At 37.0% G+C, this 24,825-nt stretch overlaps 1 protein-coding gene across 1 annotated transcript in view; it reads left to right on the top strand.

Moving 5' to 3' along the window:
• IMPG1 (interphotoreceptor matrix proteoglycan 1) overlaps nt 1–24,825 on the top strand; it is a 75,520-nt gene that overhangs the window by 38,017 nt on the left and 12,678 nt on the right. Inside the window, exons 7-12 of the mRNA XM_068936469.1 lie at nt 1,334–1,480; nt 5,434–5,492; nt 7,268–7,288; nt 8,684–8,937; nt 10,535–10,611; nt 11,115–11,652. Coding sequence (XP_068792570.1) covers nt 1,334–1,480; nt 5,434–5,492; nt 7,268–7,288; nt 8,684–8,937; nt 10,535–10,611; nt 11,115–11,652 — 1,096 coding nt within the window. The remainder of the gene's footprint in view (nt 1–1,333; nt 1,481–5,433; nt 5,493–7,267; nt 7,289–8,683; nt 8,938–10,534; nt 10,612–11,114; nt 11,653–24,825) is intronic.

The following is a 24,825-nucleotide window of genomic DNA, read 5'->3' as shown; positions in this document are numbered from 1 at the left end:
TGACAGCAGAAGTGGAAACCCCAATTGTGTGGGATTCAAGTTGATGAGCTTGCTGCTCTTTTGGGCCAATTTCTTCTTTACCATTGAGGTGCTTTTGTTGGTAACCAGGCTGTTTGTTAAAAAGCCTGGCTGAGAGTAGAATTGCCCTTGAGCAAGTAAAAATGTCTGAAAAAGTATTCAAAGAACGTGCAATATTTAATTATTACTAATAAGTATAAATGTGCAATATTTCTGCAATGAATGCAGTAAAGGAAAGCTTGTTCTAAGTCCTTTGTATTTTTAACGGGCAAGCATAATAGAAGGCTGAAAGGTTTTATTCAGAAAATACTGAAAGATTTTATTCCGTAATAAAATATTTTGGCAAAGAAATGAAGGCATGATATGTGTTCCCACTAGTAACAAGAGTTACAAAGAAGGACTGAGAGTTTGACAGAAGGCAGGAGTTTCCTATGTAGCCCTTCTGCATCACCCTTCCAGGTACTTGCATTCCAAGACTTAAAATCTGAAGCTCAGATTTGCTTGTGAATGAGGAGCAGGAGAGTTCTCCTGATCTCGCAACTAACAAAGCATAACATTCTGATGAGTTAGGAAATCTTTGTGAATGGACCCAAAGCGGTTTTCCTTCTTGTGAGCAGCACATAGTAGCCTGTAAATGACGTGTCTTCTGGAGATTAACATTATTGAGGGAAAAACTTAGAAATTGTAGGCCAAAATTGCAAATAGTGTTAGGAAGCAGTAAACAAAAGAATAGTGCTTTTAATAACAGTAAATTCAACTGCACAGGGAAGGGGTAACACAAGTAGCACCAATTCTACTTTACCAGAAAAAAAGCAAAATAAAATAGAACTGCAAATGTCTGAACATGGAACAGAATCAGACAATCTGGCAGTCTCCTCTGATCAACTAAAGGTGTTCTGAGTGTAGGATAACAACCAGCTTTTAGCATTTTCTTGTCCTTCTCTGATGCCACAAACCTTCCTCCAAAGTAGCAAGTAAAGCTGTATCACTTTAATGGTGGTGGAAACAAGAGAACTTATTGCAATACTTACTCTACAAGAAATGGCTTGGTTCTCTTTATCACCCTCATTTATGCATATTAAAGGCAACTCTCAAGTCACAGTAATAAAAACTTGTTTATAAAGGCAGAAGAATTAAGTCAACAGATGTGGTTAGAAGTCCTCGCCCTTTGCAGGATAGAGTTCAGGAAGTCATTTTGGGGAAGGGCTTAAAAAGGAGCCCTTCTGCCTGTTAAGTTTTGAAATGTGGGGGAAAAAATCACTTTTAGTTTTATTTCTCCCCTTTATTTCTTCTCCTTTTTTTTTTTTTTTTGCAGGAGCTGGGAACAAATACAGTTCCAGAACTGCCTGTGGAGCAAATGGTCGAATTCAGCGTTACTCTCACTGATCAGGAGTATACAGCTGAGCTCAACGATCCCAACTCCCCACAGTACCGGCAGCTTGCTGCCAAATTTCAGCTACAGGTGAGGAGGCTGACTAAATGCTTTGTACACCTTGACAGACTCATAATAAGAAACAACAGATATATGCTCACAACAGTGTAATGAAGGCACTTTGGCAACTGTCCTTAACTGGGTATCACACTGCAGCGTGTTGGCCTCTTAAAATGCTATTATGCAGGTTTCTAGGGAATTGTCGGTCACTGAGGGACGTTGACAGAAGTTAGTAGCCTCTCTAACATTGCTACCTGTCTGCACTAATTCAAGATGTTATTAGAACTTCAGGCGAGTACGATATAAGGGTTACAAGAATGATTAAAAACAAGATGGCAGTAGAAAGTATAAGCCATTACACTACATAAGGAGGCATTAGGAGTATTATTTATTCAGAGCAGCACAGGGCAGAGGGGTACTGGTCAAAATGATGTACCTTCATAAACTCACAATGGAATGTATCTTTGGATGTTCATAAATCATCATTGTTCCACAGGAATAACATAACTATTGCAATGTGTACTAAAGCCTTGTATTTTTTGTTCAAGAGCACAAAGTTGGGGTACTCTTTCATATTTCATTGCATAGTGCCTGCCATCACTGGGACTTCCACCGTAAAATAGAACTAGAATCTAGATAACTGTCCTCATTTAAACCAGATAATTCTATTATCTCCAGTTTTCTTTCAGGTATAGCTATCTTTTTCCCATGTTTAGGCAATCTGTTCAGCTACCGAGCTAACAAGCCGACATCTTTTTCAATAGCAAAGCCTCAGATAACTGGTGAACAGGGTATTAGCCTCCCTGTAACTTTAGAAACATCATTTGGGCCTAATCAGGGATAATGGACAATACTTTGATGTTGTTTAATTTCTGCAGTAAACCCAATGAGAAATGTAACACAAATGAAAGAAATTGGCTACAGTTATCTGAACTGTTCTTCAAAGGAAGGAGCCATCAGATCTGAAAATGAAGAACAATTTCCAAGTCACTTTGTTGTGCATTACCCTAGTTCCTTCAAGACCTCTAACATCAGTGGTGTTTTTATATAATTAATAATGTTAACGGAATGTTCAATTATTAATTTAATAGATAGCAGTAAATAAGCTAAGGATCCCAAAAGGTTTGCTTAGTAAGTTTTACTAAAGCTACTCATCAGTTTCACAGGTACTCCCTAGTACAAGCTATTTTACTATCCTGGTTCAGTTTCAGCTGTGCATAGAGAAATGATGATGTAAGTGTTGGTAGAGCTGATTGATTGATAAAAAGTGGGTTCCCTGGAGCTTTCCAGGATTATCCACACACAGAACTGCCTGCAGGCTTTGTTTGCTACACGTATAATTTTGTAATTCAGCAACCTGACTTTAGAGTTATTTCACTATTTTTAACAAGTTCCCGTAGCATATATGAGGAACATAAGAGGAAAAAGGATGGAAAGTTTCTTGCTGTTAAACTATTTTCCATTTTCATGAAATTTTTTCTGTCCGCTTTAAAGTGTCCAAAGCTGTTGTGGACATGCAATTTTGAATAGATGTAACCCAATTGTGTAACCCATGAACTGTAACCCAAGACCATGAAATACAGCCAGTGTCCTTCATTGCAAAGCACACTGAAGGGGTGAGGGTGAAGAGGTTGGAATCAGAATGTAAAACTCATCCAACTATATGAACCCGTGCACAAATTCCAACTGTATGAACTCCTGCACAAATTCCAAAAAAAGCTCCTTATGGGGGTTGGCACTGTGGGGTTCCAAGCTCCTGTCAGCTTCTGATTCGTTCTAGGACATGGCAAAAGAGAGGAGTTACAGCAGACATTTACAGTGAAGGGCATGTATATATTACAGATTTATTTAAAAGCGCGTGGAAAATGGAATACGTATTCAGTTGCTTATGCAACTCAGTGAATCGAGTTTCATTTGGCAAAAGTAGGAAATATTAAGCTGCATATATGCAGACAGTTCAAAGAAAGCATTGTTTATTATCATATAAAGTGAACCAGGAATTGACAGAGCCCATACCAACAGTCATCTGGCAGAATATATCTAAAAAACAAATTCAGTGTCATCACCATCAACATCTGTTGCCGTTTTAGGTGCCTGAGGGTATCCAGCTATCTGCACAGGACTTTCAAATATGAGAGCAGCAGCTGAGCAGAAAACTTTGGGGAATCTAGGATACTGCTACTGGCCTATGTTCAGGAAAATAAAGTTTATCCTACTGACACAAATTTTACTGATATTAAGGCCCTTAACCTCTGTTACCTTCAGTATTAATCACCTGAATACTGTTAAAAATCTTCCTGCAGTCTAATCATTAATTCTGCCCCACTTTTACTCACTCAAACCAAGCTCAAAAGTGAAGCAATCACCTTGGTTCCTTTCCTACTTTCCTCTTGTGAGATGGGCAAAGGGAGTATGGATGTACGCCATTTTCTGCCCTTTACATTAGCCTCTCTACTGCTTACTCTGAAGAAAAAGACACCTAGGCAGATGCTGTGTAGCTGATATCTGGAACTGTGATAATAAACTGATCCTGTGCTACTTCACTTAGCTTGTATTAGAGACACAAAGAAAGCTGTGGAAGTTACCTAACAATCTTTTCAACACCTAACAAAGAACATCTTCCGTGTTCTTAGGGGTATGTAACACTCAATCCTTAAGATGCCATTTTAACACAGGGAGAATAAATCTGAAGCTCTCTCAACCATTGGTGGAACCCGGGAAAGAACAAGCATTAAGCAACAACCAGCAAAACATAGCACCTTGGTTTGTTCAATGACTCAAGAAAGGAGGAATGGAAAAAGTAAAAATCTCTGCACGCTAGAAGGCTTTATAGATACTCCTTTCTCACTTTCCTTGGAGTTACAAACCATTTCCAGTACTACTGAAACAGCTATCCTGGTTCTGACTGCCTACCAGTTCTGACAGACTCTCACTTATGAATGATTTTTAAATTTATGCTGCGTTTTTACAGAGTCGTACAGCTAAGAAAGAGGAAAGACCTACACATTGGTTCATATTTTTTAAGTGATATACTGAATTAAAAGGACCTGATTCCTCAAAAGGCCTTTTCAGTTCTTTTCAAGTGCTGACTTCCCTCTATTCCACAGACTTTACTAGCAGATGAAAGGCCTAGAGGATGTGCTGCCTGGTACTTAGCTAGGAATTTAATCAGAGCGGAACTGTACATTTAAAAAAAAAAAAACACCTTTCCTCTGACACAGTACAAGTGCATAAAATATTTCATTTGACTTAGCTGTATAAATGTTACTACAATTGGAAAAGATCAGTTTGTGTCTATCAGTCCACTGGATCTCAATACATTGTTAGTGCTAGAGATGCTAATAAAAACACTTATCCTCCAAAGTCTGAAAAATGCATACAAAATTCACATTTTCTGTTCATTATTTGTGCTTTGTATTGGCTTTTCTGTTTAAAAGTTTTAACTGTGCAATTACTTACATTAGAATTAAAAATATATGAAGTGATTGTACAAGACAATTAAAAAATGTTTAATTCATAAATAATTTCACAAGTAATCTAAATCCATCTGCATTTGGTTAACATTTTTAAATAATTAATAATTTACAGTTAAAGTGAATTATAAAGTAATTCATGAACAAAACTTGTGAAAATGAGAAAAACATTTGATTCAATTAATACAATTTCACTTACTCTATTATGAATTAGATTATCACTAATTTAAATAATTATAATACCAAAAAAGCTGTAGTTTGTATTTCATTTTGCCTGTTAACAGGTAATATAGACAGCATATACAAAGCCAAATAACGTGTTTCAGTTGAGCAATGATAATACCACAAAAAGGGCAGTTGACACAGTTTCCTAAAGCTTTTACTGAAATATGAAAAATATGGTCTGGGTAACTAACCTGTGCTTTTGCTTTTTGGCAGCAGATGTTTGCATTGAAATAAATCATTTAGTAGTAGAACTTATATGAATTAATGAGCTTATTTTTTTTGTAGATGCAAAAAATATTTGAGAAACTTCCAGGATTCAAAGAAATCCATGTATTAGGATTTAAGTAAGTAAGAAAATGGGACTCATTTTTCTATTAGCTGCTAGCATTCTCATCTCCCTTCTCTCTTCCAATATCAAGGGACCTATTAGTAGTGGAGCGTGTATTGCTATAAATAGAAATTAGTTCTCTGGGAACAGTACAGAGAAAATATGGAGAGAAGTGCAAACACATCCCAAGTGAGGCTATAAGCCTTTGAATTATTAAGCAGGAGAAGTAGTTCTGGTTCCCCCAAGAAATCAGCAATACTGTTTCAGGTGACTTATTATTGTTTTCAAATAACTTCTTTGCTGGCAGCATTGAAATGAGACATTTGTTAAATGACTTAAGGCAAAGAGGGGTAAGAATAGGAACGGTTTGGGTGGGTACTTTTTTGTGTGTGAATCCTGTGCCCTTTGTAGAGCACAGTGAAGGTGCTTTGGCAAGAGTAGGTTTGAGGAAGATGATAGGATACATTCGCACATGCAAAACTTTTGCAATAGGCTTCTTCCAGGTACTTCAAAACATTCAGATACTTTACTTTTGAATACATTCCTGTTCTGTGTTGCCCTTCTTATATTTTTAACTTCCTCATGTTTGCTGTTAATACAAGCTACTACATATCGTTTCAATAGAGAGTCTACAGTTTTTTCAGAAAATGAGTATTTCGTATGGCTACGATTCCATAGATGAGAGCGTGATATGTGAAAAGTCCAGGGAAAACAAAATTACAAATAGTAATAGAAAACAGAAACTGAAAGGGGAGAAAGAGCAAGAAGAGACATAAATTCATGTGGACTTATGTCACAGCATGAAGAAGATTTAGTTCTTCTATTAATATTCAGTACATATTGAAGAATAATGATATCACAGTATAGTTTTAGATAAGAACTTACTTTTCCCAGCTTTTCTTTCTGTAAAATTACTAGGAAAAGGGAGAGATAAGAACAAAAAGTGAAAGTAAATTGTTTAACATTTTGATAAGACAGTGAAGGGAAGAAAAGCAAAAGCTGCCTACTACAGAACAAGCAGAGAAAGTCTGTGGTGGCACCTTGTAATCACAAATTACGCTAAGTAATCTCCTTCAGTTGTGACTCCAAGAGATCTGGGATCCATTTTTCTTTAGTATCTTGGTCTTAACTCTCAGATGCTAATGAGAAAGCACATTCATCAATGCAAAGACAAAGATTGCTTCTCAGCAGCAAAAGTAGGCGTAGATGTGTTGCTGTCCATTTTGCTACATTTGTTAGCAGAATTTGCCACGAGGCAATGCAGAAGGACAATATTAGAGATGTGCCAGAGAATTCATCAGGGAAATAAAAATAACAGGGTATTATGCAGCATTATATTGCAGAAGGTCGCTGCAGGCGTGTAATCCAGAGGCAGGTCAAGTTACCCCTGTGACTAGGATCTGAGTAGGCACCAAGTATGGTAACAGTAATGGCCACTGCCATCGCAGGTGGTCATTACCACTGTAAAAATATGGAATGGCAATGACAGTACCTCAAATTGCATCATTTGCAGTGGAAATATGAAAGCAAATCTTTCAAGCTATCAAGGAAAAGTAAAATTCCCGTGTTCCTACTCTTGAAGATTCCCATTGTTTGGAAGACAAACAGTGTAATGATGGAGAGTAGGCTGTAATTTTCACACTGAGATAAAGACTAGAGAGGATAGATAGAAAATAAAATGTCATGATGTTTTTGATGTACGACTTCCTGGTTTGCCAGTATACATGAATCTCTGTTTCTCTTTCTTTTGCAATCCATTATCACACCCTTTCTTCTCTTGATGAAATGAAGACAGAAGAAGGAAAAAGATGGGTAATTTGTCTGCAATTGATAAGATTAATCTCTTTATAAACTAATAAATGTAGATAGATACATCCATAAATGTTTTTTATCTTGATGTGACAAAGTGAATTGATTTGTGTTCTGTCCAGGTACAGGATCTGATACAAAGTGGCAGGGACAGCATTTGGCTTATTCTGAAAGGTTCACATAATCAAATTTTGTCAGAATCTCTCTGAAAGGAAAGCGGTTGTCTGAACAACGAAAATTCACATTCAGATGACTAGAGATTTCTGTCAGCCATAAACTTAAAGTAAAAAAAATAGGGAAACCTCATATTTACATTTTCATTTTTGGTCAGCTGTTTCTTAGCTGTGTCCCATATATACTTTCTCTTCAATAAGTATGTAGGATTTGATTTGCTACCTCAATTACCAGGACGGATAAAAGAGCAAAGAGACTGGTTGCTAGTCTGATAAAATGCAGGGAGCTTTTGACTGGTATTACATATAACTGCAGAACCTTTTGTTATTATTGCTTGAAGGTGCTCCTGGGGAATAGTTTTTCTAGCAACTCTCAGAATTTCTCTTTTATCCATATTTTAAAAGGAATAGCTGTCTAGTGCCTTTCCTGGATTTTGGTAATGCCACAAATGTAAATGCATAGCATAAACTAGATAAGATGAAATTGCTCTCTCTCTAGTTATTTGATATTGTAGAAAGCAACAATGCAAATGTTTCACAATATGTTTGTTATTTTTTCAATTTAGTTAAGAGTATTTAGCATTTATGAAAAGTGATGTATTAGTAATTGAGAAGATCCAAGTCTTCTGTTAAACAAGTACATCTAAGCAGAAGCTGTATACACTCAGTTGGACTTGAACAAGCTAACTCCTATTGTGGAAAGTGATCTGCTTCCTGCATTAGTTAATTTTCTCGGCTGTTCTTCAAAAAGAGTGAAAAATTGTCTGAAACGTGATAGAATTTTTAGTTACATGTGATTCTATAAACTGAAGAGTGCTTTACCACTTTTTATAGGTTCCTGCATAATCAATAGGAGATTATGGCTTCTGGAAACTTCCAGCATGCATTTGTGACTGTGTGAACCAATAACCAGTAACTTCACGCTGTTTTATCAGTCCTACAAGTCTCTGAGTAGTCACCTTTAAGTAGATTAGCTTAGGACATTTTTATAATGATGTTCTTCAAAATTGGAATTTTTATTAAAAATTATGCATAGAAGAAAAAAGGCCTAGGTATAGCAAAAGTAATTTGGAGGTGACTGTGTGACTAGAAAGAAGTATATCTTTGTTATTTTTACAGGTGTTTATATGTTTGAGCTGCATAGATTGGGGTTTTTTTCTAAATTCAGTCCTCAACCAGTAACTGATTTTGTTGCACTGGGCATTATTGTATCTTCCCATTGCAGATCAAGCAGCACTATAGCACGATATGTGGTAAACTTTGAGAGAGATGGCTCAGAAATCAAAAGCGCAGCAGATGACATCACAACTATTGGCTCTAATAAGGTTGAAAATGAAAAAACTCCACTTTCTCCAAAGGAAGAGAAGGAGATAACAGCAGCTAGACTCACAGTGACAGATCTTCAGCAACTAGTTGCCACAGCACTTCACGAAGACAAGTCCCTGCCGATGGACCTTGGAACACTTCAGTTTACTGATGGTCAGTAGGCAGGCCAGTACAGGCACAGGTCTAAACCTTGCATTGCAAATATGTGCAATTTGAGTAAGGTGGTCTTTGCCTCCCTCACAGATCATCTTCATTTGACATAGCCCGTTCTGCTATACCTCTCATAGCACCCAAAGGATGCTCACATCTAAGTTAAATTTAGTAGCAAAATTGCACCTTATAGTTTTAGAGTCTAACTTCTAATCACATTGGAGGATCTATTTTTAAAGGTGATTTGTTTAGAAAAGCTAGATATTTTGTAGATTCAGTCAAATAAGAGGAGAAGAAATATAGTATGAACATTTACAAAATCATTTTGATTTGCCAGTATGGACAGTCTCCTATTTTTAATAAGAAAAAACTTGGGGATTTCCTCTAACCTAGATTTAGCTATCTAAAAACTAAGCCTCCCATTGTAGGCAAGCTATCTAATCTTCCTATGGAGTCAGAGGAGAGAGGCAAGCACTTTAAAGAGCATTTAGTTTCAAGCTAAAATGGGTGCTGTGAATCTCATACTGTGAGGGGGCATTTCTTTCTCTGAAGCACAGATGGAGTGTAGATGACAAGCTTAGAGTCGACAGCCAAAGATGAGTAAGAAGAGCCCCAGCAGAAGGTTCAGAGGCTCTACTATGTCAAGTAATCCAGCTCATAAATATCTCCTTTTAGTCCATCAGTTATTTTTTCAAAGCTAGCATAGCCCTAGTTTAGGAGAGCTAGGTTAAAAATTGGGAAAACAATTTAAAAGGTTTATATATATATATATATATATATGTGTGTGTGTGTGTGTGTATATATATGTATATATTTATCAAAACAATGTTAAAACACTCACCAAGTTTTAGCTATAATATTTCATTTACAAACCGTAGCATTTTCTTCTACCAAAAAATGTATAGATACTAGATTTATATAATATTAGATAATATTTTTGGCATGATTAAAATGTTTAATTTAATAGAGATTAAAAGTACCAAGAAAAAAATTAATGGATGCAGATCATTTTAATAATATCTATTTTTAAGCAACTTTTTTCCCACTAGCTATTTTTGATAACTCGTTTTAGGAAATCAGCTTCCATGCGTGTATGTTTTAAAGAGCTCCTCAGAGAGGGTTAAAGGAGCAACTGGGCATTAAAGCCAAAACTACTGAGAGTAACAGTGGTGTGGGCTCTGGAAAGAAGTTAAAAGAGTTTTAGCATAATGAACAACACTATGTAATGAGTCATCACAGGCCATGTGGATTTCACTGAGTGATTTGTACTTCAGCTAATTTTAATCATGCATTCGGCTATGTGTAGTTTGGCTTTCCGCAGACCTATCCCATTTATACTATATAAGGAGTACAAAAAGTAGTAGATATAAAATTCTTACCTTCCTCACAATTGTCAACTTAAATTGAAATTTATGCCTCTTTCTTCTTAACACTGATTTTTAAAAGTCATCTTTTTGATGGAGAATAATTGTTTTAATACTGTTTTTTACTGAGTTTATAAGTTTTGATCAGTTTTCAATGTGACATCATCTCTGAACTATTCAGTTCTGTGTGTGTGTGTGTGTGTGTGTGTATATAAAAATATAATTATTCTTTGCAGAATCTATTAAACCACCTAGTGATTCTGATAATGATATCCAGTCCATGGTCACTATTCCTCTAGCAGTCCCTGAGCTGGTAAGTTATTTGAAGTTGAGATTTTTATTCATTTTTCCACAAGAAATGAATGTAAACAGTCTAAGATATATACAAATATAAAGAAAAATACTCTAGCGCTAAAATACATATCTACCTTTTTATAAATTCTGCAAAGATAAATATTGTAGTGTTCCACAACAAAAGAAGAGATACTATTGAAAGTATTTATACATGAATAGGCCTGCTTGATTACCTTTGCCGCATCTGATTACAAGGTAAACCCTGTCTCACCAGTAAAATAATACATGTCAATGAGGGAAGAAGAGCAAATGACAGGAATAGCAAAAGTCATCTTTCTCTGACTGATTTTAAAATAACAGGCAATATGTGATTAGCTTCACATGCATATATCAAACATTTTATGCATCACTTGACTTCATGATGGGTTGCTAAATGTGACTAAAGATTATTGGCCTTTCTAGTGATGTAAGTCGGTGCAAATGACTTTGTAAAATCTTTTTCCCTCTGAATCCCTTTTTCAGGAGGACTCTATGAGTGTTGAACTCCCACTAGCTTATCCCAGCCCAGCACCAGTGGACCAAACAGGAGATGTCTTGGTCAATGAATTTGCAACTGAAATCCCTCGGCTGAGTGGAGACATCAGTGCCCCTGAAGACTTTAATAATTTTATTTCATCTGAAACTGCATTCGCTACCAAACCCTCCAGAGAACTATCTCAAGGCAGTTTTGCTCCAGACACAGAAGACACTACTACTGACCAACAAAGTTTCACAGTGCCTTTCAACACTCTGGGTAGCACTCACAGTCCTTCAAAACCACAGGACTCCTATTTGCCTCCTCCAGCAGATGAGTTTACCAGCAATGAATTAATCACTGATGACTTTGAATCTCCAACAGAGCAGGCTATCACGCTGGCAGTTTATACCACAGGTAGCATTACCCCACCGAATTTCCTGCAAGCCAATGATGACAAGAGTGAAGCAGAGAGGAAGAAAGAGCTGACTGGTATAATAGAACCACCTTTCAAGGAAGCTGGCCAAGATGGCCTGCCTGGACAAGGTAAGATGCAAAACATGTTTCTGTTAGGAAAAGTAGGAGAGATTCAGTTGTTACTACACATACACAGTCACAGATAAGTACAGTAAATATTCCTTCAAGTTTTCGCTTTCAGTCATCGCAGAAATATTTCTGGACCATCGAAGGTAGAACATACACTTTGCATTTCTGATGCCCACTTCTAGAAAATCCTTTTGCAATTGACTTAGAGGTTGGCAAAGCAAAAAAGAACACATACCTAAAGATAAGGCAGGATTCGTACAAGGTTTTATGGTAAAATTTCACAAACCCAAAGCAAAAAGACATACCAGAAAAAAATAAAATAAAGGAAATCCCAGGCTAGCACAAACAAGGATAATTCTGGTACTTACTTAAAACATGGGAGGTAAATTACTTTGAATACTACAGACAAGTCTGGATAACGTCCACAAAAGAATCATACAATAATTTACTCCAAGTAAGAAGTACCATGGCTCAGAAAAATTTACAATTCTACAGGTCTGATGAATGTGAAAAACTTTTTTAAAATACTCTTTGCCATGTTTATTTATCCATACTGTAGTTCTTTGCTTTATGGCATGCAGTTGTATATGAAAAAGCACATTATAAGTCAAAAAACCAATTACCTACATAAGTCTGGGTAGAGAAAAGTTTGTATAATCTGAAGTGAAAAGATAGCCATGTTTTACTTAGCTAGCAGAATAGTGTTGACCCTGCAGATGAAAAAAGTCAGCAGGAAGATATTAAGATTAGCTTTAGGACACAAGCAAATCATGCTTTTCCCTGGAGCAGCAAAATATTGGTAAGGCTGCTGCCTCCATCACTTTCACCAGCAGCCTGGAAAGCTGGGCTGGACGCTGCAGAGAATTATGATGTGGGGGTAACTGGTGTGTGTGAGGCAGCAGCCTCGGATGGCAGAGCAGCCTCTGAGCCATAGCTCCTGATGTTACCCTCCATCTACCCCAAAATTCCCGCCATCACAGAGGAAGCAATATTTCTAGGGATGTCACGCCAGAAATATAGGAGGAAATAAAGCCTTTTGCTATTCTGTTCTACTCGTACATCTCAATCTCACCAGCCTGGATCATCCTCAACCTCTCAAGAAACTCTTTGAGATGGCAAGCCTCTGCAGAGTGTATCACAGTGTTTTTCCCGTAAGAAAAACAAGGGTGAGTGGATGGTGATCACATCCCCGTATGCGTGACTGGTAAAAGCCTCAATCATGAGCTGTATTTTCATAATTGCTGTCATTGACACAGTCTTGCTTTGAGTGGAGCCCTCTGACATCCTCCTCCTACCCGACAATTAATTCGGTTGCACACTCCTCTTCACTCACTGCTATTTCCTAGCAGTCTCTAGAAAAGCTGAATTTTCTGGATGTTTGGGGGATTCTTTCTGCCTCTAGTTCATCTCCAGCTGCCTGAGGGCCATGTGCGCTTTTTATTTGGCATAACCAGCATTGTCATGGAAGAGAAAATCCCACCACTTCTTGCAAGAACTACTCTAGATGTTCCCAGGACTGGAATTCACCCATTCTTTGTGCCAGACATGCCAGCCAGGTGTTTTTTTTTTTGCATCACTGGTTATACAGGGTAAGAACTCTTCTGTTTTCATTGCACATTTTTCTGGTTTCCTTATGTTCCCTTTGACCATAAACTGACAAGCTTCTCTCAATATTCTCCCCCATCAGATTCTCTCTGTACCCTTTCACTCTCCCAGATTGTCACTGGCTGCTTCAGATGTGCTAAGAATGCTTTTCGTGAAGGTGCTGCTTTAGTCCGATGCTCGGAAGAGTGAAAAGGTAGGTCTAGCTGCATAATTTTCTCAAGCATGATATACGAGATTGATTAGCCTAAAAATAATCCTTAAACTGAAGATGAGGTTGAATGCAAAAGTTTCAGCAGACACATGTTAAGATACATTAGGCTTAAGAAAAAGTTCATAGAGCACTGTTGTGCTCAAGTTAGAATTCAGTCCTATATGTATCCTGGAGTCCTAAAGATACTAGACTATGTGAATAGCATGCAGCTAAATGTCGTGATAGCCTCCTGTTCAACCATCTCCATGCTGGACATGGCAGAAACAACCTAAATAGAACAAAACTTGCATCAGATCCTCGAAACATACTTAAAAATGCTAAATTGAAATGAATAATCTGCGCAAAAAGGGATGACAGAAACAGAGTGCTATTTTCCCAGTTTAACACATCACTTGCCCAAATTATCCAGTTTCTCCAGTTCATGTTTATTTTAACTTAAGGTTAAGCTTTCGTTCCTTCAAATAGGATTTCTTATTCATGCCCCCCAAATATGCAGTATAAATGCACTTTAACAAAAGCAAGTGAAACTATGCAATTTATATACAACTGGTGATTCCATTAACTCAGTGACATTACTGTGTAAAGTACAGAAAACAATTTATATATCTGTTGAGAAAATTTGCCTGTCCAGAGGCAAAATTCCTGAGCCACTTGTACAATGAAAAAGCACAACCCTTTGTTCTCCACCTACATGCAGGGAGATGCACCCCCATTCTCTGCCACATCTTCATTTATACTTTTTTGTCTAACTTCCTTCCACAGACATTGCTCTCTCACAGTTTCCACATGTGCTCACCTGAACCACATTGTTCATCTCCCACGCTCATAGTTGGAGTCTGTCTCACACAGTCATCCTTGTGCAGCACTAGTCAACCTCATTACTCAGCTCCCGTAGCTAATTTTCATTCACCTCGCGTGTGCCCTTTTTGTCTCTCAAAACTAACCTTACCTCAGTACTACTGTTCCCCAAATGCTATCATTACTCCTATAATCAGCATTTCCCTCCTGGCTGCCCCCTTCCATGTTAGTGCTATTTTACTCCAAAGTAATCTTCTTCCCTCCAAATTCACCATAATATTGTTGCCTAAAAATGATCCCACTAGCCAAAACTCAAGGTTTTCACTGATTACAGGTAACCTTCTGCTATGACTGAGATGTCCTGTATGTAATGCAGACTTTGGCAAACTCAGTCTCAGAGCCTGTCTTGTGTTAAAACCAATATACGATAACCTTTCTGTCTGTATGCAGGCATGAGATTTGAGGCAGAAAAAAATAATAATATTTTCCCACCTGCTCCCTAAGCTGACAGCAGCAGCCACAAAGGCTACAGAGAGTCAGAGGAGAGAAGGGAGGGAGTACCCGCTGCGTGAAAATGATTTTAAAAATCTGACAAACCTACAATGCCCCCATAGTCCTTTACCTTCTTTGTTACAGTGTGCATAGAGGCTTTCCCTCCTGAAGGGCTATGTGGCTGCTGCTGCTATGACTCAGCTTGTGGTAGCTGAATCTTTGATTGCATTCTGTTCCAGTTAATGAATTTTTTTTTTTTGAAAGGAAAGGGATAAAAACTTCTTTGAGGAAGTTTACATTCTTCAGGCACTGATTGCATTAGTTCTAATCCTCTAATAAAAAAGGAATATAGAAAAAGGCAGAAATAAGTTCAGAAGTTTAAAGGCCAGCATCACAAATAACTTCAAGATATTAACATCCTGAAAAATTTATTTAAAAACTTGCTACCAATGCAGTAATAAAATAAGAAAAATGTTTTCAAGGAAATGATAAAGACTTTTAGGCTGAGAATGTAAAATTACCCTTTACCAGGTTATAAATATGTGAACCTACTGAAGTTTACACATCATATAGTCCTATATTAACAAATATCAGCCCAAGTCGCACTGCTGAGGCTAACATGCCCTCAATAATACAGTTCCCTCACTCAATAAAAATCCTTGATTTTGCTAGAAATGCTGGCTTCAAGAAATAATGTATTAGGATCAAATGGTACTAAAATTTTGATTTTCTAAAATTACTACAGCTGTTTCTTTGGAGGATTCAGTATCCTTTCAGTGTAAGAAGGTATATTTTAAGCTCAGCCTGGCATTTTAGCAGTGAATTCCTTGTTAGGGGGTAACTCATGCTATCTGTACTAGAATATTTTAGGCATGTAACTTGTGTACTGTGAATCACATCTCTGGATCTACTAGCTATGGAGAGAGCTTGAGCTTCCAACTTTGGTTTGGTCAGCCATACCTGAGATGCCTATCACAGATGGCATTGATGCTTATATCAACGTTAAGCTGCTTATTCTTCAGTCTGAAATATGTCAAAACATTTGAAACAAAAAAGAACTTAAAAAATCCTAAATGAAGCCAAATTTAAGAAAAGATTTATACTAAGTTTCTTGATTTTTGCATCTGTGAAACTCTAGAATGTGTGAAACTACTAGTTTTCTAGGAGTTTTCATGTATTTGCGTATTGGAATTTTTGTATGGCTTTTTTTTTTTTTAAATTGGTTCTGACTTCTGCTTGAAGTTACCGTGCATTTTTTCCATTAAGTTCTTAACACTGCTTTTTCAATACAACTCTGTAGAAAGGTATATAGGGCAAAAGATTAAACAGCATTTCAAGCAAGGATACCCATGGTCTAAATGGAAAGAGGGCTTTCGCTTTCTAATGGTGTGGTCATTCACTCTGTATGGTGGGGTTTAGAGTTTTTTTTTTTTTTCTTAGCAGGTAGAAGTTTCATTTTCATTCTGAAGAGTGATAAGATCATTATGTGTGTCAGTAAGCACTTGATTAAACCAAGCCTGGATGCAAAAGAATTAGGTTCTTGTTCATTTTATTATATTCATATGTTTATGTTTCTTTTTAGTTCTTCCCCAGTTGATGGAAATGTGTTTTTTTTAATTCAAAAATATTGTTATTGTACAATAGTGGTGCAAATAACAGATAACTAAGTGTACTGTCAAAAATTTTACTTTTTATATATGGCCAGGCATTCGTTTAGTAACCATACTTTTTGCCATGCAATTTGTACTGACAGCAGATATCAAGCAGAGTTGGAGAGCATTGTGGGCATAGCAAAACCTGCCAGCAAAGGAGTTAACTGCGAAAACAAATAGTATCAGTGACCTCATTAGTGACCTTCCCAATAAAAATGTACAGTATCTTCAAACAGAAGTTGGAACTAATTTTTTAAAAATAGGCATACAAAAATTCCAGTGTGCAAATAGTTTCTCGTTGTCCGCTCACATTTGTTGCAGTTTAGTTGTTCCCCTTTTACTGACAAGTTCTTTTTAAAGTATTGTAAAGTTAGTATTAGTTACACCGAAAATTTCCTTCATGTGGATGGAGTTTAGAAACAGCTAGCTGGTTATTTTTTCCTTGCTTTGGATTCACATTGTAATAGTAAGTTCTGTGACCAGTCAATCTTGTTACAGTAACAGCTGTAGTAATGGCTCCTCTTTGCATCATCACCTCTGCAAAACAACAGTTAAGAAAAGTTAAATGAAATCCATGTAATTTAATCCAAAGGTTTTAGGCAAGGAAGGTCATAAATATTTTTTTTTAATGTTATTTTTGAAAGAAACTAGCAAGGGTCTTAGGACTTCCACATTCCAGTGTTATATGAAAGTCTCAGGGAATTTCAGAACAAACAGTTACAGGCTGTTTGGATCCATTTTGCTGTACCATGTAGTTATTGTTCTTCTTAATATTTATACTGCCAACACTCAGATAACAGTGCTCTGTTACGAGCTGCTCAGATTCAGAATCTGACCACGGTGATATTTTAACACGCCAAGTCAGCACTAAGGCATCTGGTCCAAAATCGCTATCAGTAGCACTTACATCGAAATGCATACTTACAGTACAACATACTATAAAACCAACAGGACCGTCATGGTTAAGTATTTCCTTCCATCTCTCTCTATCACATTGGCATATACATATAGTCACTCATTTGCTTTCACAGCTATGAAAAAAATCAGATTACTTGCATCATTTCCAAGGCATTGTTTAGGAGAATAAAATAATCTTCATTCTCTGAATTCCATATTTTTCAAGCACAGTTGATCATATACTATGAAAAATTTCTGTGTATTTAGTGTTATCATTTTTCTTTGCAAGTCTAGAAGTGCTCATATGATGACAAGATTTGAAGATACTCATGAGTTTTATCTTTCTAATTTGATGTTTATCTTTTATTTTTAGGTCCTTGGATCAACAATATTACTTGAATTTATATACTGAGTGACTTCTATTTTGTTTTTATCATTCCACAAACTAATAAACTCCAATGCTACAAAACTATCTGATGATCCCATCACCTACAAAGATTTGCTTTTATTTTTCCTATTGGTAGAGAAAAACACAGAAAGCGTCCGGGGATTTGGAGCATGCACTCAATTCTGAAGGACATGTAATGTAACTTCTCAGAATTTATTTCTAATCATTCCAAATAAAAAATCTGAAAGCCATATGCCAGGTTCAAGTTTCTCTGTTTAGGGAGCTCCATAATCATTACAGTAGCATACAGGATGTTGGCATACATAGATAGATGTTTTTTTTGTGTTTTCAGGTGTTTATAAAGCTTTAGGTTATTTTCATATGGACGTTGTTATTTTAAATTCATTGAATACATTTTTCAGTTTTGATTTTAGACCAGTCAGCAATGGGAATAAAAGCTGTTAATCCTCTGAAGTTGTAGTTCTCAGCAGGCTGCTTATTATTCAACTTTGACGCCATTCCTTTGTAAGAGTGTATTCGTATTTGCAAAATCACTGCTTCTCAATTTTTTGTCTCTATTTAATTCATTGATTTGAATACTGATCACATCCAGACATCTTGGTTTGACATGGTACCTTACCTTTTTAAGATACATTTTAATACTGTCAAATACAAGCGGTAAATAGTGCATCATTTTACTACAAAAGAAGTTACGGTAGAAGATAGTCACAGCAGCCATTAACAATTTTAACATATTTTCATTGTAAATGAAATTTACTTACTTACAAATTTAATAACAACTACATTACTAATTCCTCTATTTCACAATGTTATTCTAATTTCAGTTGAATCATTTATCAAGGACTTTAATCAGAAAACTGACTTTTCCAGCACTTGAACTCTAGAATGTCATTTTATTTGGCAAGCTCGATAAGAGATAGGGGTAAGGGTTCAGTAAAGGATAAAGGTGACTTGTCATGGAACATAACCTACCAGTGACCTACTGTCCGTACAAGGTGTCTAATTATACTCCTGTCTGTTTAATATTCTTACAAAATGCAGAAATATTGACTCAGCATTCCACTTTCTTTATCATACTTTAATTAGGAGTGTGAATACTCTTAACTGCCTAAAGCAACTAATACGGAAGTACTGACTTTTCTGTTGCTGTAGTCAGAAGGGTCCTCAGGCAAGTGGATGTTTCTGCATCTGTTCTGAGTCTTTGCTTAAAGAGGCAACATATTCACCACAAACGGTTGCAGTAGCTCTTGAAGTCAATGGAGAGACTGCAGTGGAATGATGCATGAGACCGTGAGTTAGTAGATTATCATTTTCTGCTCTTCACTGTCTTTCCCACAGATATTTTTATTGAAGAAATTCATTGCAGAATGAAGTCAAACATGACTACTCAGAGGTTTTGGGACACTTTAAACACCACCTATTCCTGTATTTTTCAAAGTATTTCTGTGTTTCCAAAATGATTAACCCTTTTGAACTGCGGAAACGTGACAGTGCCAAAGACAGCCATTACAATTTGACTGTCAAGTCTCTGAGTATATGAATTTGACACAGGTCTATAAAGTAAGCTAGCCTGATTATGTGTATCTATTTTATTCCCACCTTTTGTAGTTAAATGACTGTTTTGTAGCTGAGAAAATTATAAAATTCACATATTTAATGTAATTATTACAGTATTTCAAAACTTCAAAGCAATGAGCTTATTCAACAAAGCATGCAGAAAGCCTTTGATGAGAAAACTATTAGCAGCTAGCTGACTGGAGTACATAAGGTCCTTAATAAGACGCAAAAAGACAAGCTGAATTAGTATTTTTAGATCATGCATTGGCCAACACATGTGGAAATGTAAATCAAAGTAAAAATGCATTTGTAACAGAGATCACAGGAAACTGATACTTCAGTGGACTCTCACAGGTACAACAAAACACATGAAATTGCTAAAGTGGATATGATTCTCTTATAGTCGCAGTTAACTGACTTCTATAAAGGCTAAGGGAGCTAGCATTTCCCAAGGAGAGCTGGATCAAAGAATATTAACCCTCAGAGATTCACTAAAGGGAATTCCTTCTCTGTGGTGAAGACTTTGGGTGATTTGAAGAAGACTAGCTAATTTATGTTAGTGAAAACACAAATGCTATGATCACTCTATTTCTTTCAGTCACAGGCAAAAATAACTGAACTGAGGGGAAGCTTCAGGCGGGTAAGAGTAATCAGACGATAGATGTGTGGTTTGGACTTGGTTTTGTTTTTAATCATTTACTCTAAATGTTTTGCATCTTTAAGGAACAAATGTACAATTCTTTGCTTTTAAGTTATTTTTTCAGTCCCTGCAGAAGTATATACTGCTACTGATATGCCTAAGTGAGATGAGGGCCATGTCATAACTGCGATTGGGATCAAATGTGTCACAAACCAAGGGGACAGTCTATTGTCTTGATCAAATTATCCAGCTAAGCAAAAAAGGCAGTAAAACAGGCTTGTCCAGTTGCTTCCAAACAGAAGGTAGGCCTTGCTGTCAAAATATAGAGCCCAGCTAAATAAGTTCTCTCAGCCTTGGCTTTATGAAGAGGCTCCTGAAGTGCTTCACCAGACTGGATTTCAGTGCAGCAGAGTCAGCAGCCCCAGGTCCCACAGCCACCAGTATTAGGGTTGCCTATATAAAACTAACTCGTCTTCCAGGTGCGTATAAATTTGACAGAGTTTTAAAATACATGGGCACATGCCATTTTTTTCCCACAGTTGCAAGATGGACCTGCTCTGAATATGCCAGTTCTGTCCAAACAGAGGAAACTATTGCAAATAGGACTCAGAAACGAGGAAACACATAGCAAAGAATAGGTTTCCATGAAGAGAGGGAATGATCTGATGATCAAAATCAGATCTAACTGTTGCAGGGAACAGGGCTGTTCCTCTTACTCTGGTTGCTTTCTGATGCTCAGCAATCCCATGAGCTGAATTTCATGGGTAATGTTGCATTCCTCATTCTACAACCTAATATATTGGAGCCAGTGTGCAGGAATGCTGAGTGTTCACATCTGCGATGCAAGCTCTGCTTAGAGCACATAATTTAAATGTGCAAAAGCCAGTCACTGAAGTCTGAGGTTCCCACTTTAAGACCCCTTATTGTCAATGGAAAGAAGCCTAGAGAGCGATGCAGTCATCTTAAATTGAAGTGAAATGAATTGTCAGAGTCATTTTTGCCTTCAGTTACTATAAAAGAAGCCTCAGGTGACTAGTTTAGACTTGCATAACTAGCTAGAGACATCCAAAATTAGAATGAGGGGCAGATTTCAAACATCAAATACCATAACTACCCATGAAACAATGAGGATATGCTGCATTGCTGCTCACTCATGGAGAATCACCACCTTCTGTCCTCCATGAAGCAGAGGTACTTATGGAGAAATATACTTATGTAATCAAAGGTTCTTTCATAAAAGCACACAAGAATAGCACGCTACGGTTCAGTACTCTGAATTCTGCAGTTTTAGCATTTCAGAGCTTGATTTTGCAAATTTAATGTTATGCTCTTAGTTTTCTGAGTGTAAGGTAGAAGTGAAATGTTCTTAGAATAATGAGAGATGATTATCATTACTAAGTATCATTTTCTTGGGATACAAAGTACTCATCTTGTGACATCATAAATCAGAAAGACATTTATTTACATCTTTGGTGGTGACACGACATGATGATAAAGCATAACTGTGGGGTATGAAGACTTTCAGAATAAACTGAAGGCTTTTAAAATAAGTTACGTAGAGCACTAAACGGTGTCAGAGCTAGAGCTGCAGCTATCAGGCTGTTATAGGAAAAATAAGACTACAGAAAAAGTTTCAGCCAGGCTTCTAAAGAAGAACATCAAGAGATACAAAATTTTTTAGGACTAAAGAGGAAGAAGGGATAAGGTTTGCCTCCAGTGAACAGGGGTTCACTGAATTTAGTGGAGAGGGAGTTCTGGTTTCACTGGACACTAAACCCAGGTTCTGGAGAGTTTATTTAGGCCGATAGAATGACAGCCAGCGGTAAGGCTCTTCTGGTTTGTTCTTACAGTTAAAAGGCAAACCTAATCAATAATTCAGTGTGATGAGACATTTGCTGTGACGTGTTAGTTTAGTTGTCCTCTTCCCTGTCGTTCTCTTACTCCTCATCTTACTTGTACCCTAGTTAAAAACGGAAGACCTCAAACACAAATTCACCACTTTTTATCTATTTGTTTTTATACAAAAGTCCGGCATCCAACATTTACGTGACATTTCAGACACCAACAAAATATATAAATTTGAATTCAGTTACCTGCTGTACCATTCCTTCTGGGACTTATGTCAACAGAACTGTACATAAGGAGTTTCTTATCCTTCTTTATGGACCAGTCTTTTAAGCGCATATTTATTCCTTGGTTAGTTATTTTCTTTGGTCGTCATATATACAAAAACATGCATATAGAGCGTAATGTGCCAGTCTTCATATAGAGAACAATATGTGTCAGTGGAACTGGAAAATTTGTCTCATTGCCTGTAGGAAATGTCAGTGCTTATTAAGCTCATGAATGAAATGAAATACCAGGCTCTCTTATGTATAACCTTCTTTGCCTGCTTATAAATGTAAAGCCTCTAGAAAAACATTCCACGTCAATTTGACCTTTCACAAACAGTAATTCCTTATTCACAGTGAATTAGAAGGGTTTTCCTCACTTAAAAAAATATAAGAGGACAAACCAATTAGCTACCTAAAATAAAGCTGTTGAAACTGCAATTTTTTTCTGATAAATCAGACCTATGTATTCTACTCTTTCAGCTGGGAATAAATGCCTGCATGTAGCACTTCTTTTACGAAGATTTAATATAGCAGTGTGCACAGGAAATTGCCTCTTAATTTAGTATTTACACATATTTGCCTGCAGCAATTTAGTTTCAGATATAAAACTCTCCTCGGTACAAGCCTGTCCTACCTCATCCATGTATATAAAAATATCTGGAGATTTCAGTGAACATCTTTGTGGGAGGGTAAGAGGTGGCTGAGAGTTAGAGTTGAGTTGTTTATTGTTGACAACAGTTTTTAATCCCATGCCATTGTTCAACCTTTGGTACTGTTACTCTGGGGGCATATTTTTGTTTGTTCCTGCTCTCTGCAGGTTCTCTACACTTAAATGGCAGTGTTGTAGATCAAACTGCATGCTGAAATGAAATATGCGGAAACTAAGAATGTCTAAGAATGTCTTCAGTGTTTATGCAGTTAAAGGTTTCATAAAATAATTGGCTATTTTTTTTTAATCTTTCTACTGTAAAAATCCTATCTAAAAGGCAAACCATGGAAAAGTGTTGCAAATAGTTGCTTTATGAGTAGGTAGTTTAAGTACGGTTTGTATTCCAAGTTATTTCAAAGTAATATAAAACCAACATTTTAAATGCAAAATTGAAGGAGTGTTTCGGATTCCAAATTCATCCGTAGTTTTCAGTTCATAAGGACTGATTTGATTACAGAGCCTCATATAGACAGTGAAAAAACTTGGCATAAATTGAAACATAAATTGAACATAAATTGAAAATCGTTTTAGTCCTGATTTTAAAGGGTGGCTTGTGTAGGCATGTAATATGACACACATTAGCCAAATTGGGACGAAGAAAAGGGGGTCAGTAACCTTAGGTTTGGGACTGGTGCTGTGTTGCAGTAAGCACTCAGCAGTCTTTTGGAGAGCCCATTTTCTTTCACTTTGCAGGTGACAAACACCACCTCTGTGGTCAGTGACTGTCTCAGGTGGAGGGGCAGTGACTGATAGATAAGGATTGGCATCTTATTAAAACAGGTGATATGTGCACTATCTTGATGTGCCCTCAAGGCCTTCTAGGTTACTTTGCTTATGTATAAGAGAATGCCAGAAGGCGTTTATAGTTTATATATAGCCTATATAGGCTATTTATATAGCTATATTCCAAATCTATGGTGTATGTATGATTAGTCTGCTTCATATTTGCTGCAATTTCAAAGCCATTTCAGTACTTCTTTCCCATATAGTTGCCTATTTCTAAAATGTAATCAACATAACAAACCCCATCACGACTGTACATCCGCCAGACCTCAAAACATTCAGGTGTATGTTGTCATGCTGACAGAAGGTTGCTCCAGGGTGCTGCAGCTTCATCCCGCCAGTAGATCATCCTGCACTGAAGTCTCAAGTACTAACTCTAAGAAATCTTTTCTTAAGACCCTTAACCAATGTGTCTTACTCTTTATCAGTGTAACGAACAACAGCAAGAGTTTTGTTAAACAGAGAACATCACTTGTGCTATTTTAATTTGCTTTCCTAATCTGGCCTTGTCCTTGATAATACAACAAACATGAGGACGCGACAAGAGAAAAGCACCTGAGGGTCCTGATGTAGTGTTAGGGCACCAAGCTGTGGTGCAGCATTTGTTGTTACACACTGCGTGCACAACCCCTGTCCCATGCAGTACTCTGCTATTCGCTTTGGCTCCATTGTCTCAGACTGTAAGACTAGCGCTGTAGCTCTTGTATAATATTGGCATCAGTGCAAATTACACATCACAACAAATAGAAGGAGACTGCAAAACTGTGCTAGTTTAAATGGGAATTTACTGCACCCACTTCATGGTCCTTTTGTGTTTCCAGATGAACCCAGTTTGGCCTTATAACAAATGAGGATGCAGCACTTGGTCTCTTTCTAAAATTCCATCCGATATGGACGTTGCTTATTAGCAGTGCACTTCAGAGTCTTTTAATGAATCACTAATGCTTCGACATCATTATTTATTTTGTACGCACACCAACCAGGAACAGCCACTAGTAATGTGTAGGGGAGGTGGGAGGAGCTCGTCATGTGAAAAGTAAGCACCTTTTTCATAATCTGGCAAAATGCTTTTTGTCCAAGGGCCATAGGATTGAGCACTCCTGATTCTCAAGGCATATCCAAATATTCTTATCTCACTTGCTCAGGTTTTATGCTACCACAGTTCCACTGATTTCAGTGAGTTCACTGCTGATATAAATGGGATTAAAACTCAGCCCTAAATATCAAACGAAAAATAGGTGAAATAGCCTCCTATTCAGTGGAAAGTTTTCTTATTTAAATCATTCTGGTTTCCAATATGCTGCCA

Source organism: Struthio camelus, chromosome 3, assembly GCF_040807025.1.
Source record: "Struthio camelus isolate bStrCam1 chromosome 3, bStrCam1.hap1, whole genome shotgun sequence".
Lineage (NCBI taxonomy): Eukaryota > Metazoa > Chordata > Aves > Struthioniformes > Struthionidae > Struthio > Struthio camelus.
This window is presented reverse-complemented; position numbering and strand designations above follow the sequence as displayed.